This window comes from Mirounga leonina, unplaced genomic scaffold, assembly GCF_011800145.1.
Source record: "Mirounga leonina isolate KUSES-001 unplaced genomic scaffold, KU_Mleo_1.0 Mir_115, whole genome shotgun sequence".
In the NCBI taxonomy this organism is placed as follows: domain Eukaryota; kingdom Metazoa; phylum Chordata; class Mammalia; order Carnivora; family Phocidae; genus Mirounga; species Mirounga leonina.
In genome coordinates, this window is record NW_023270268.1 from 25775634 (window position 1) to 25787580 (window position 11947).

Consider the following 11947-nt stretch of genomic DNA (forward strand, 5'->3'; position numbering starts at 1 on the left):
ATTTATTAAGAGTCCATTATGTTGCAGATACTGGGGATACAGACATAAACGAAACAAAGACCTTCTTAGGGAGCTAACGTTTTAGAAGATAGAGACAGAAAACAAATAAAAGTAAATAATCAAGTGATGATAAAGTCAGTTATAACCAAGTCATATCAAAAAGCACTGCTTTCTAACTAAGAGATCTATTTCCTATCATAGTATGTCGTAGCACCATTGTGGGTAAACACGCTGCTCACCATTTTTCTCTCTAGTAAATGAAAAAAACATGAGACCTTTCACCTCATGTATGACTACTAAATGTTGTTTCTCTCCTTTAAATGTACTAAACCAAAAATGGTGCATTCGTTGTTGAAAGAAGGAAGGCAAAACTTACTTTAGAAGTCCATGAGATTTTAGGAGTCATGAAGTATGTGGCTGGCTGACTGACTGACATGCAATACCTTGGTCCTGGTATTATAGTGAGACCTTTGGATAGACACCGGTTGGAACAAGGGCAGTGTTTCCATATACTGAAATTCTCACAAAGTTCCTGCAATGGCAGAGATGACATGTAAGAACCATGTTCTGGGAAACAGTGAAAAGGCACTCTCGGCTGTAAAAGGAAAGGCTCATTATAATCAGCAAGCATCACCTCACAGCAAGTCTACTCTTCACTACCTCCTTCCCATCAATTCTTCCCCCTTGTGTTTCCACTTGTCCCTTCTGATTGTTTCTCTTACTGCTTCCCTTTTTCAGCTTCCTTGGCTTGTCTTTAACTCTTGTTCCTTATGATACCCACCCCATGAAAGACCAGAGCAGGGGCACCTGGGTGGCTTAGTTGGTTAAGTGTCTGCCTTTTGCTCAGGTCATGATCCTGGGGTCCTGGGATCGAGCCCCATGTCGGGCTCCCTGCTCAGCAGGGAGTCTGTTTCTCCCTCTGCCCATCTCCTCTGCTCCTGCTCTCGCTCTCTCAAATGAAATCTTAAAAAAAAAAAAAAAAAAGACCAGACCAATGGCTAGAATGATATAGTTACATGTCACTTAAGGCAAAGTTCCCTGACAAAATTGAACTCATATATAGTTAATATGGTAACACTGTTCTGCTCAGTGTTTTAGACAACCATGGCTAAAAAAAATTGTCCTCAAATAAGATAGACTTTTTGGTGATTATGCTGTTTAAAGGGTCTACTGCTCAACTGAACTTGAAAATAAAGAAGTGTTGGGGCATCTGGGTGGCTCAGTTGGTTAAGCATTTGCCTTCGGCTCAGGTCATGATCCCAGGGTCCTGGGATCAAGTCTTGCATTGGGCTCCCTGCTCAGCAGGGAGTCTGCTTCAATCCTTCTGCCCCTCCCTGCCGTGCGGGCAGTGCATGCGCGCTCTCTCAAATAAATAAACAAAATCTTTAAAAAAAGAAAAGAAAGAAATGTTAATTTTAAAAAGCTGTTCTCTTTAAAATTCTAAAATCTGGTTTTTGAATGCCAGTACCATGACCAAGAGTGCCACCTACTGGTAAATAAAGGGTATTTTTATCAAATTGTGTTCAAAGGGCCCCCCAAAGCAATAAGGTATTAAAAACAAAAATAAGAGACAAAAATCTACCCATCTTTTGAAATACATCCAATAGTTTCATATATCCAATGTAAGTACTTGATTAGCTATAGAAAATTAACACACATTAAGGATTTTCTAAAATGATACAAGAAACTATATTCCATCAATGTTTCTATCCTCACAGGCCTTACCTCAACCAAAAAATTCTTACTTAACTCTATTTCTGAAACAGAAAGTTATCTTATGATAAATAAATAAAACGTATCCACTTAAGCAGTAAAAAAAAACTGCAGGCGACAGATTAAGATTTAAAACGAACTATACTGGTTTCTGTTCGATAAGTACACTCAATTTATTTAAGAATTGCTGGGGTGCCAGGCACTATTTTAGGCTGTGGAGACACACTGGTTTCTGTTCAATAAGTACACTCAATTTATTTAAGAGTAAAAAAAAAAACCCTGCATTACATGTTTGGTTATGGTTTTACTTTCTTCAGCACAGCATGAACTCAAACTGGGCAGAACCATACAGGGAATCACCTCTGGCACACAGAGGCAGGATGAAAGCAGTATGGAAAGCCAAGGAGACCCCCAAATCTAGGTTTCAAGGGCACCAGCACTGTTCTAGCAGCCAATCTCAGCAGTCTGCAGAGCTTCAGGGCTGTTATGTTTAATCTAGCTTTGCTTCAATACCATCATATCACAGATGACATCAAAGTTACTTAAGAGCCTAAGTTCTGGCGTCTCACCGATCTGAGTTCTCACCACAATTTACTGCCACTTACCAGCTTTGCCTCCTTAGCTAAGTTCTTCAGCCCCTGGTTTCCCAATGTTGATGATGGGATTAATGATACCTATACCTCACTGGGCTGTTTTAATGACATCATGCATAGAAAACATTTGATAGAGTGCTGGACACATAGTGTCCATTATTATTAGTAAGTGGTTCACTAGTTTTTCTTTTTCCATTTTAGGTAATACATACTCCAAAAAAGTTGGAAAATTACAAAAAAATTATAAAAAAAATTTTACCCAACAACTCCTGTAACTTCCAGGCCTATTAACCTCAAATTTTAAAATTCCCCAGCAAATTGTTTTTGCTAGGTCCAAATTGCTTTCTAAAAGGTCTATCAAACTTCCAAGAACCAAATATGAATGCACTCATTTCTATACATTCAAAAAAGGGCTCATCTTTAATTTGTAGGTAGTTATGCTGAGAAACACTGAAGAACTAAAGATGATTTCCAACCTCAAAATGATCACTAGGACTACAGAACAGACCCTGGAAGACTCTCACTTGTCCTCCTGTCTTCAAGGGACTACCTGGGGAGTATCTGTGCCTACAGAGATACAAGGAGCAGCCATGGAGCTGGGTGGGCTTTGCTGGGATGTCTCCTCTGCCCAGTCACACTGGAAATCATCCTAGTTAAGCCTCAACAAGTTTAACAAGTGTTTCCTAACTGCCAGGTAGGTCTTCAATTATGCAAAATGTGAGGCCTTTGGGATAACCTTCCACAAACTTCTTAAATGTAACTTCTTGGTTTTCTCCCAAAGACTCCTCTCTGCCTTTAGGTTTTCAAGCCTCAAACCAGGTGGAGCTTTCAACTCAGTATGCACAAAATTGGTAGCTTCATGCAAACCTGAGAATGTATACATAAATAAACATAGGAATGTGTATACATGTAGGTATTACATGAAACATACCATGTAAATATAAAAGAAATATGGTATATATAATTGTGAACTCAGTAAATCTCGTAATTTCCATGCAAAAGTTAGATCTGTATGTGATCTTGTGTATCATCTCTAATCCAACCTTTTTTTAGTTAGAAGAGAAAATAAGGCCCAAAGAATGTAAATATCCAGGGGCACCTGGGTGGCTCAGTCTGTTGAGTGTCTGCCTTTGGCTCGGAGTCCTGATCCCAGGGTTCTGGGATTGAGCACCACGTTGGGCTCCCTGCTCAGTGGGGAGACTGCTTCTCCCTCTCACCCCTGCTAGTGCGCTCTCTCTCTCAAATAAATAAATAAAATTTTTTCTTTTTTAAGATTTTATTTATTCTGATAGCAAGAGAGGGAGCACAAACGGGGAGTGGCAAAGGGAGAGGGAGAAACAGACTTCCTGCTGAGCCAGGAGCCCGATAGGGGGCGCAATCCCAGGACCCTGGGATCATGACCTGAGCGGAAGGCAGACACAACGACTGAGCCACCCAGGCGCCCCTAATAAATAAAATCTTTGGGAAAAAATGTAAATATCCAGCTCCCAGAGCCAGTTCCCAACACTCAGATTCTGACCTCAGATCTATTTCTCAAAAGTGTCTGTTTCAGTGCACTGCATTCCTTCTCTACCTAAATTTGAATAAATGCATGGTGATGGAGCAATATCCCCATGGAATCTGGTTGTACTAAAACAGGCACTAGCATTGCTTTCAAGACAAACCACCTTTTATTTGCATTTCGTTTCAACGTATACAGAGGCCTCATGGTAATATCTGCTGATGCCATTCCTTTTACAAAGAAGAAACCGTGGTTCAAATAAATTAAGTAATTTGTCTCGAGGCTTTGGGGACAGACAGGATCTTCATTTCCTAAATGGGTGATTTTAGTCAAGATACCCAATTCTCTGTATCTCAGTTTGGAGATTAATAATATGGAATAGCACCTAAATTCCCAGGGTTGACGTAAGAATCATTCTTAGCGCGATACCTGGTACATAGCAAACTCCCAATAATAAAAGGTGATGTTATTACTATTTTACAAATCACTGTCATTAATAATGGTATATGCTTGGCGAACAAAGGACTAGAACTCAATCTGCCTTCACTCTCTTGGTCCTCTTGACAACAAAATTTAGGGTATTTGAAGATAACCCGGGGTGAGGAAGAGCCAGGGATGTACCTGAATAGCCGAGTGCAGCCCTACAAGGTATGCGTCGCCCTGAGCTCAAGGTCACTCGGTGAATCAAAATTCCAAGCGAACTTTTCGTCCGTCACCGGGGACGCAGGAAGGGAGGTCCAAGAGGCAGAGCTGCTCCGGCCGCCGCCTGAGACCAAGCAAAGGAGCACCCTCCTCTCCCCAAGGACGTCGAGGGCCGGGTCAATGCCACCGATTCCGCGGACCCAGCTCAAGGCCTCTCTAAGCTCCGCGGACTTGAGAACGGCGGCCGCAAAAAGCGGCCTCGGCACCGCCGGCGCCGCGAGAACCTAAGCTAGCTGACCGGGCGGAACTCCGCCACCCTCGCCTGAGACCTTCCGGTGACATGACGTCACAGCAGCGCGAGCCATCCCCACATTTTATTGGTCGGTGCCTCCGACAGCCGGAGTCGGGAACACAGCACAAAGCCGCGAGCCGCCACAGACAGAGTCTCCGCCCCCTAAGCTCCGCCATCTCCATGGTGACCGCTACCCGGTCACCCATTTGGCCTCCGAGGCCGGAGTTGCGTCATTGTCTATGCGCCGGAAGCGATAGCCCCCGAGCCGGTGCAGGCTGACGGCAGCCGGCTGGCACTAGTGCCCGCGGAGTTAGACCGTCCCGGGGCTGTGTCGGCTTGGCGGGGGCGCCAAACCTCTGCTGGCCCCTGGGGCAATGGCGGTGTTTCACGACGAGGTGGAGATCGAGGACTTCCAATATGACGAAGACTCGGAGGCATATTTCTACCCCTGCCCGTGTGGGGATAACTTCTGCATTACCAAGGTAACTTCAGAGTCCCGCCCGGCCATTCGTCGGAGCAGGCGCGTTTTTGCTCTTCCTCGTTCCTTCCGCCATTCCGTCACCTTGCGGCTCACACGCCCTCTTTATCCTGTCTCTGAGTCCCCATAAAGTTGATTCTTTGATCTGTCAGTGGGCATAGCGTCCTGGTCTTTAGTCCGGCCGAGGGGTGGAGAGTCGGGGTGGGAAAGGTTGGATGGCGGAAGCTTAAGTCTTGCCATTCTTCCCCACTTAGGGTCCCACTTCCTTTCCTGGGATAGTTTTTTGGAGGCAGGGACACGTTGTTGTCTTCTCAGGGGTTTTGAGGCGATGAACCTTGGCTAACCTTCCCGGGTCTGGTCTGGTCTGGTCTTAAGAGAGAGAGTAGGGGTGGGGGTGGGGGGTGCGGCAGAGGAGCAGAGGGAGGATAGAGAGAATCTTAAGCAGGCTCCAGGCCCAGCACGGAACTGGGGTGGGGCTCGATCTCAGGACCCCGAGATCATGACCTGAGCTGAAATTAAGAGTTGGATCTTAACCGACTGAGCCACCAACGCGCCCCTCTTCCTGGGTATTTTTAAGTACCGCTTGGCAGGAAAAATGGAGTTGGTATTTCTCTGGGCAGGCCTTTCTGGCCCTCGCATACCTTGTAGGGACGTGAGCTACAAAGGAGCTTGCCCATAGAGGTAGAAAGAGTTTGGAAGGAGGAGATCGCAAAGGGAAGACAATAAAATGGCTTTTGATTTTGTTGTAGGAAGATTTGGAGAATGGGGAAGACGTGGCAACGTGTCCTAGCTGCTCTCTCATTATAAAAGTGATTTATGACAAGGTAAGTAGTTGAATTTTAAACGGTGTGGGGGAGGGTTGCAAGGCAAGGACCTAGAGCAATCTGTAAGTGCTGGAGAACGTTTCTTAGCAGTATGTTAGGTGAGGGCGCCTGGGTGGCTCAGTTGGTTAAGCGACTGCCTTCGGCTCAGGTCATGATCCTGGAGTCCCGGGATCGAGTCCCGCATCGGGGCTCCCTGCTCGGCAGGGAGTCTGCTTCTCCCTCTGACCCTCTCCCCTCTCATGTGCTCTCTTCCTCATTCTCTCTCTCAAATAAATAAATAAAATCTTTAAAAAAAAAAAATAGTGTGTTAGGTGAGTGCTATGTATTTTTTTAAACAAATTTTATTCCCCCACTCCTAAAACAAATATGTAAAACTATTAATAAACAGCTGTATTGTAAATTGCAACTTTAAAAATCAAATTAACTCATTTTAGCTGTCAAGAAGGCAAAAAAGAAAACTGCACTGTAATTAATGGAAATTATTGATTACTTATTAAATAGAAAAATAATTATAAAGGTTATTTAATTGGCAGTCTGTATTCCTCCTTTATTTAATAAGTGATTAAAATTGTTCAGAGCTCCTAGACTTATTTTGGAGGGAACAGTTGTATAGTATTTCTTACTTGGCTTCTACAGATAGAACTCTGCATTATCTTGTTTTGAGATATGTCATAGCTGCTATTTTACAATTTCATTTTGGTCTTTAATTTTCTTACTGTTTTTCACTCAAGGATATTGACAATAGAAAACAAATGTTCTTATTGCCCACCTCTACCCCAACTTTTGGTCAGTACTTTGAATGGAGTCTTAAAAGTAAGAAGCTTAACAGTATTTTTTCCTTTTTTTTTTTTTAAGATTTTATTTATTTATTTGACAGAGAGAGACACAGCGAGAGAGGGAACACAAGCAGGGGGAGTGGGAGAGGGAGAAGCAGGCTTCCCGCGGAGCAGGGAGCCCAATGCGGGGCTCGATCCCAGGACCCCGGGACCATGACCTGAGCCGAAGGCACATGCTCAACGACTGAGCCACCCAGGCGCCCGCCTTTTTTTTTTTTTTTTTGAGATATAATTGACATATAACAGAGCTTAACATTCTTAAGGATGAACTCTAAAATGAGTATAGGGCAGGTAGCACCAGGCAGTTAGTCTCATGGGAGAAGCATGCTATAATTTAGAAGTTTATGGATTTATTCTTATATCAAAATGTGTTCTGGAACAAAAAGAAAACAGGGTAAGGGAGATTAAGAGTGCTGGTATGAGAAGAGGTTGCAATTTTAAATAGGGTGATCAGGGTAGGCCTTACTGAGAAAGGCCCTATTGAGCAAAGATTGAAAGAGGTGAGGGAGTGAGCCTTAGGGGATAAAAAGCAGTCCAGCAAAAGGAACTTTCAGTGGACAGACCCTAAGGCAGGAACGTGTCTGTTTTTATTGAGGAACAGCAAGTGTGACCAGAGCAGAGTGGATGAAGGTGAGGGAGTAGCCCAGGAGGAAAGTAGTGGAGTGGGGCAGATCACAGAGGTGTTTGTGGGTCACTTTAAAGACTTTGGCTTTTGCTGTGAATGACTTAGGGAACCATTGAAGGATTCTCAAGCAAAGGAGAGCTACAATCCAACTTAAGTTATAACAGAGTGACTCGGGCTGCTGTGTTCAGAGTAGACTCTGAGGAAGCAAGGGTAAGAATAAAGCAAGGGTAACAGGAGGAGGCCCTTAGACGAGCCAGAGGAGGAGATGGATGGCTGCGACCAAGCTGCGGCACTGGAGGTAGTGAGAAGTGGTTGGATTCTGGATGCACTTTAAAGGATAAGGATTGTTTTTACTGATTGAATATAGGATATGAGAGGAATAAAAAATGATTTCAACATCTGTGGTCTTCATAACTGGAAGGATGCATTTACCATCACCTGACGGGGAGGTGTCTGCAGGTGTAGGGGCAGGAGTTGGATATACTAAGTTCAGGAGGTGTTTTTGATCCAGTTGGAGAGCAGGTGAGAAAGCAATTGGATATGCAAGTCTGGAGTTCAAAGAGCGAGATCAACTGGTGCTGTACATTTGGGAATTATCAGCATATATATATATATCACATTTAGAGCCCTGAGATTGGATGAGATCACCAGGGCTGTGAATCTAGATAGAGATGGACAAAAGAAAGGACTGAGCTCAGTCGCTCCCAATATTTAAAGGTCAGGGAGGGAAGTGAGGAATCAGCAAAGCTGGCCGAAAAGGAAGAAGGAGGAAACCACCAGTGCCATATCCTGGAAGCCAGATGAGAAAAGGTGGAGGAAGTGAACAACCTTATCAGATGCCACTGCTAGATAACTGAAAATTAACCACTGGCTTTAATGGGGAGGCCGTTTGGATGGTGGTAAGAGCAGTTTTGATGAAGTAATAGAGACAGAGCCTGATTGGTGGAAGGCTTACTGGAGAGAACAAGAGAAGAATAGGAAGCAGCAAGCATAGACGTTTCTTTCAAGGAGTTTGCTGCAAAGGGGCATAGAGACATGGGGCAGTAACTGGTGGTGATAGAGGATCAGGAGAGGGTTTAAGGTGGTAGACATCCAGCTACGTGGGTGAATATAGACACAGGAGGTTAAATTTAACCAGGGTTGTGGTTTTGTCAAGTAGGTAGGAGGGAGTAAGAGACGAGGATTGTGATAATTGACCATGGACTTTAGGTTCAGAAAACCCAGAGAGGACCAGTGATGATACATGTCATGTCATAAGAGTCAAAGTTGGTGGGTTTCAGGGAGGGAAGGAGGACAGTGGCCGAAAGGAGCAGCCAGCCCCTCCTCCGGTCTCTGTGGTACCGGCACCCTGAGAGAACACGGGACCACCACTGAGGAGGTTATAGGGAAATGGTGTCCTTAGGGGATAGCCTGTTCTCAAACTCAGCATTATGCGCATTTGGGGCTTAATAACTCTTTGTTGTGCAGGGCTGTCCAGTGCATTGTAGGGTGTTTAGTAGCATCCCTGGCCTCTACCCATTAGACGCCAGTGGCCCTTCCCCAGAATGTCTCCAGATTATTGCCAAGTGTCCCCTGGAGACAACATCAGCACGCCTCTCCCACCACTTGAGAACCACTGGGTTAGAGTAAAAAGGCGCAGGAATGTTTTAAAGAAGAGGTTGAGAATATGGAGCAGTGTGCTGATCAACAGACCATAAATTCCAAAGAGGAAGGTGGGGTCGGGGAGGAGGCTCCAGGTGCTGGGTGGGTTCAGTGAGAGTGTGGACACAATATGGGCTGACCCTGCTGGGGATCAGACCGTGCGAGATGAGGGGTAACCTGGAAGGCAGAGGTGGCTTGTGGTAGCAGACAGAAGCCAGGATGCATAATCAAGAGATTGGATTTCCTTTACAACGTAGGTGACACTGCAGATTATCTGTGTAAGGAAACATAAAGAGCTATCCCTTTTAGTTAGAAAAAGTAATTACCTTGAAGAGGACAGGTATTCAAATGACCGAATATTGAAGTGGAGAAGTTTTAGTGTAGCAATTAATACAGAAACTTAAAAAAGGTGTGATATATCTTTACAAATGTGATATTTGACAAGTGGATGCTTGTTTATAAGGTGCTTTAAGTGTGAATTCGGGACTAAAAACTGAAGCATTTTTAAGATTATAATTTTGGTGCCGACATTGACTCTTTGAACAAAGACGAAGTGATACAGCAATGAAAAACAAACAAAGCTGCGGGGCCCCTGGCTGGCTCAGTTGGAAGAGCATGAGACTCTTGATCTCGGGCTTGTGAGTTCGAGCCCTACGTTCGGTGTAGAGATTACTAAAAAATAAATAAATCTTGAAAAAAAATTTTTTTTAAACCTTAACAGCTAGATTGATTCTGCAAGAAAACTAAAGTCTAATATTGATGCATTTGTGACACACTCAATGATTAATATAATTTCTTATTCTGTCTTAGGATCAGTTTATGTGTGGAGAAACAGTGCCAGCCCCTTCCACCCACAAAGAATTAGTTAAATGCTGAAGAGGACTTTAGGAATCCACATCCTGAACATTTGGGAATGAGCCAAGCTGGAAAAATCAAATGCAAAGTCACTGGCTTCCTTCATGGGGACAACCATTCCGTAGTTGGCTCTGCCATTAGTGTGTGGCTCCTTACCATTGGCTGCTGAGTTCATCTCCAATTAAAGAAGCAAGTCCATGACGTGACATGCTTGGATTTTGTGCTTAGAACTTTGAATTGAAGTGTTCTCAATTTTCCATGTGAATTTAAAGGAAGATCATTTCAAATCAGTGCTTTCTTTCTCTCAGTATCATTATTTTTATGTCTTACACCTGATTTCTTCCTCATCTGATAACAGCATCATCTACCTCAAAGTCATTAGTATTCCTTAATAGAAAGGGGAATTATGTTTTGGCTTAATTATTAAGATTATTAAAATTAGTCCTTTCTTTGAAATTGGACACCCACTTTGCCGTTCTAAACTTAAACAAATTTGTTGCTTTGTCCCCACTGTGCTTTCAGTTTCCATACCAAGCCAGTGTGCTCAGTCTTGCATTCATTAGAACTCAGTTTCCGTTCTGCGTAGCATACCATTTCCATTATATTTCCTACACTGAGTTCTGGTCATGGTATTGCAGAGAAAATACACTGAGCTCACAATTTTTCCAGAGCTAAAAGTAAGAAAGAAAAGTCATGGGGCACCTGGGTGGCTCAGTTGTTAAGCGTCTGCCTTCAGCTCAGGTCCCGTGGTCCCAGGGTCCTGGGATTGAGCCACTCATCGGGCTCCCTGCTCGGCGGGAAGCCTGCTTCTCCCTCTCCCACTCCCCCTGCTTGTGTTCCCTCTCTCACTGTGTCTCTGTCAAATAAATAAAACCTTAAAAAAAAAGAAACAAAGAAAAGTCAAAAAGTGAAACGGTCAAAGAATCAGGAGTTTCCTTATCCATATTCTGCATGTTCCTTGAAAACTGGGACGAGATGAAAAGAAAAGCAGCCAAAGGAAGTGAAGTTGGAAGCAGAACAAGAGAAAAACTTGCCAGCTTAGTAAATTGAATGAATGGCTTTGCCAGATCAGAGCAGATCAGATTTGTGTATGTGGGTCTTGTGTTTAGATAAGGCTAATGAAATGGCATTCGAGAGGAGGCTCCATGTCAAGGCTTCCTGGCTGGCAGCGGCGCTCTCACGGTTACCTCAGAATCAAGTCACCAGCCCTGAAAGGTAGAGCTGCTACAACTCTTGCTGAGGAGGAACTTGAAGATAAGATGCCTGTTCTAAATAAATGTGTCCCTGGGGACACATCTAACCAGTGTTTATAAGCTATAACCGAACCAGACGTGCACTCTTACAGAGAGATGTTGCCCTGGAGAAAAAGAAATTTATAAAGGTAGGCTATCAGTCTCACATCAGGGTCTTTCAGATATGACTAGAGTTCTGTGTAATATTCTGTGCCTTGTATACCTTACCAGACATTTCAGACCACCTCTGAGAACTGATCTGTAATCCAGGCTCTGTCTCTTACTAGCTTTGTAGTCTTTTCAAGGCCAGTGGATTCGTCACCTCTACAATTAGGAGACCAAATCAGGTGATTTTTAAACTCGGTATTATAATTTCAGGTTTTATAACTTGCAAGAGCTGAAATGGTAATTGAAACCTTTATAGACTCAAAACTAAATCATGAACTATTAAGAGAAAGACAATGCTTCTTTGGTAACTTGATGTTACCACACTTCTGAGTTAGAAAATAAAGTCAACTATTTAAAGGAATTCTGCTTATATTTTAGTGTACACATTCAGAAGCAGTTTTCCTGGGAAGCACCCAGCACTTTTGATTGCTGTAAATACTAATTTTTTTTTTTTTTAAGATTTTATTTATTCATGAGAGGCAGAGGGAGAAGCAGGCTCCCAAGGAGCAGGAAGCCCGGTGCGGGACTCGATCCCAGGACCCTGAGA

General features: G+C 43.6%; 2 protein-coding genes across 6 annotated transcripts in view; one reads left to right on the forward strand and one right to left on the reverse strand.

Moving 5' to 3' along the window:
- Positions 1 to 4717, reverse strand: part of OXNAD1 (oxidoreductase NAD binding domain containing 1) — a 38470-nt gene extending 33753 nt beyond the window's left edge. The window contains exons 1-2 of one of the 4 annotated variants that reach the window (XM_034994162.1): positions 4429 to 4717; positions 377 to 532 (exon numbers count right to left, since the gene is read on the reverse strand). The gene's annotated coding sequence lies outside the window, so the exon portion shown is untranslated. Of the gene's footprint in view, positions 1 to 376; positions 832 to 4428 lie in introns of those variants that run through there. The other 3 variants (XM_034994138.1, XM_034994154.1, XM_034994148.1) reach the window with 3 other exon arrangements.
- A 259-nt stretch (positions 4718 to 4976) lies between these two features.
- DPH3 (diphthamide biosynthesis 3) lies at positions 4977 to 10287 on the forward strand. 2 transcript variants are annotated; one of them, XM_034994179.1, is made up of 3 exons: positions 4988 to 5223; positions 5969 to 6043; positions 9956 to 10287. In XM_034994179.1, the coding sequence occupies exons 1-3, from the start codon at positions 5116 to 5118 to the stop codon at positions 10019 to 10021; spliced, it is 249 nt and encodes an 82-aa protein (XP_034850070.1). In that variant the 5' UTR covers positions 4988 to 5115; the 3' UTR covers positions 10022 to 10287. The 2 variants fall into 2 exon arrangements, with proteins under 2 accessions (XP_034850076.1, XP_034850070.1); XM_034994185.1 differs by lacking the exon at positions 5969 to 6043 and having other exon boundaries at positions 4977 to 5223.
- Positions 10288 to 11947: the final 1660 nt, after the last annotated feature.

Excerpts from the sequence above, each read along its gene's own strand:
- DPH3 (XM_034994179.1), top strand. The coding sequence starts at position 5,116 with ATGGCGGTGTTTCACGACGAGGTGGAGATCGAGGACTTCCAATATGAC. Across the intron at positions 5,224-5,968 it reads ATAACTTCTGCATTACCAAG|GAAGATTTGGAGAATGGGGA; the intron begins GTAACTTCAGAG and ends ATTTTGTTGTAG. Across the intron at positions 6,044-9,955 it reads TAAAAGTGATTTATGACAAG|GATCAGTTTATGTGTGGAGA; the intron begins GTAAGTAGTTGA and ends ATTCTGTCTTAG.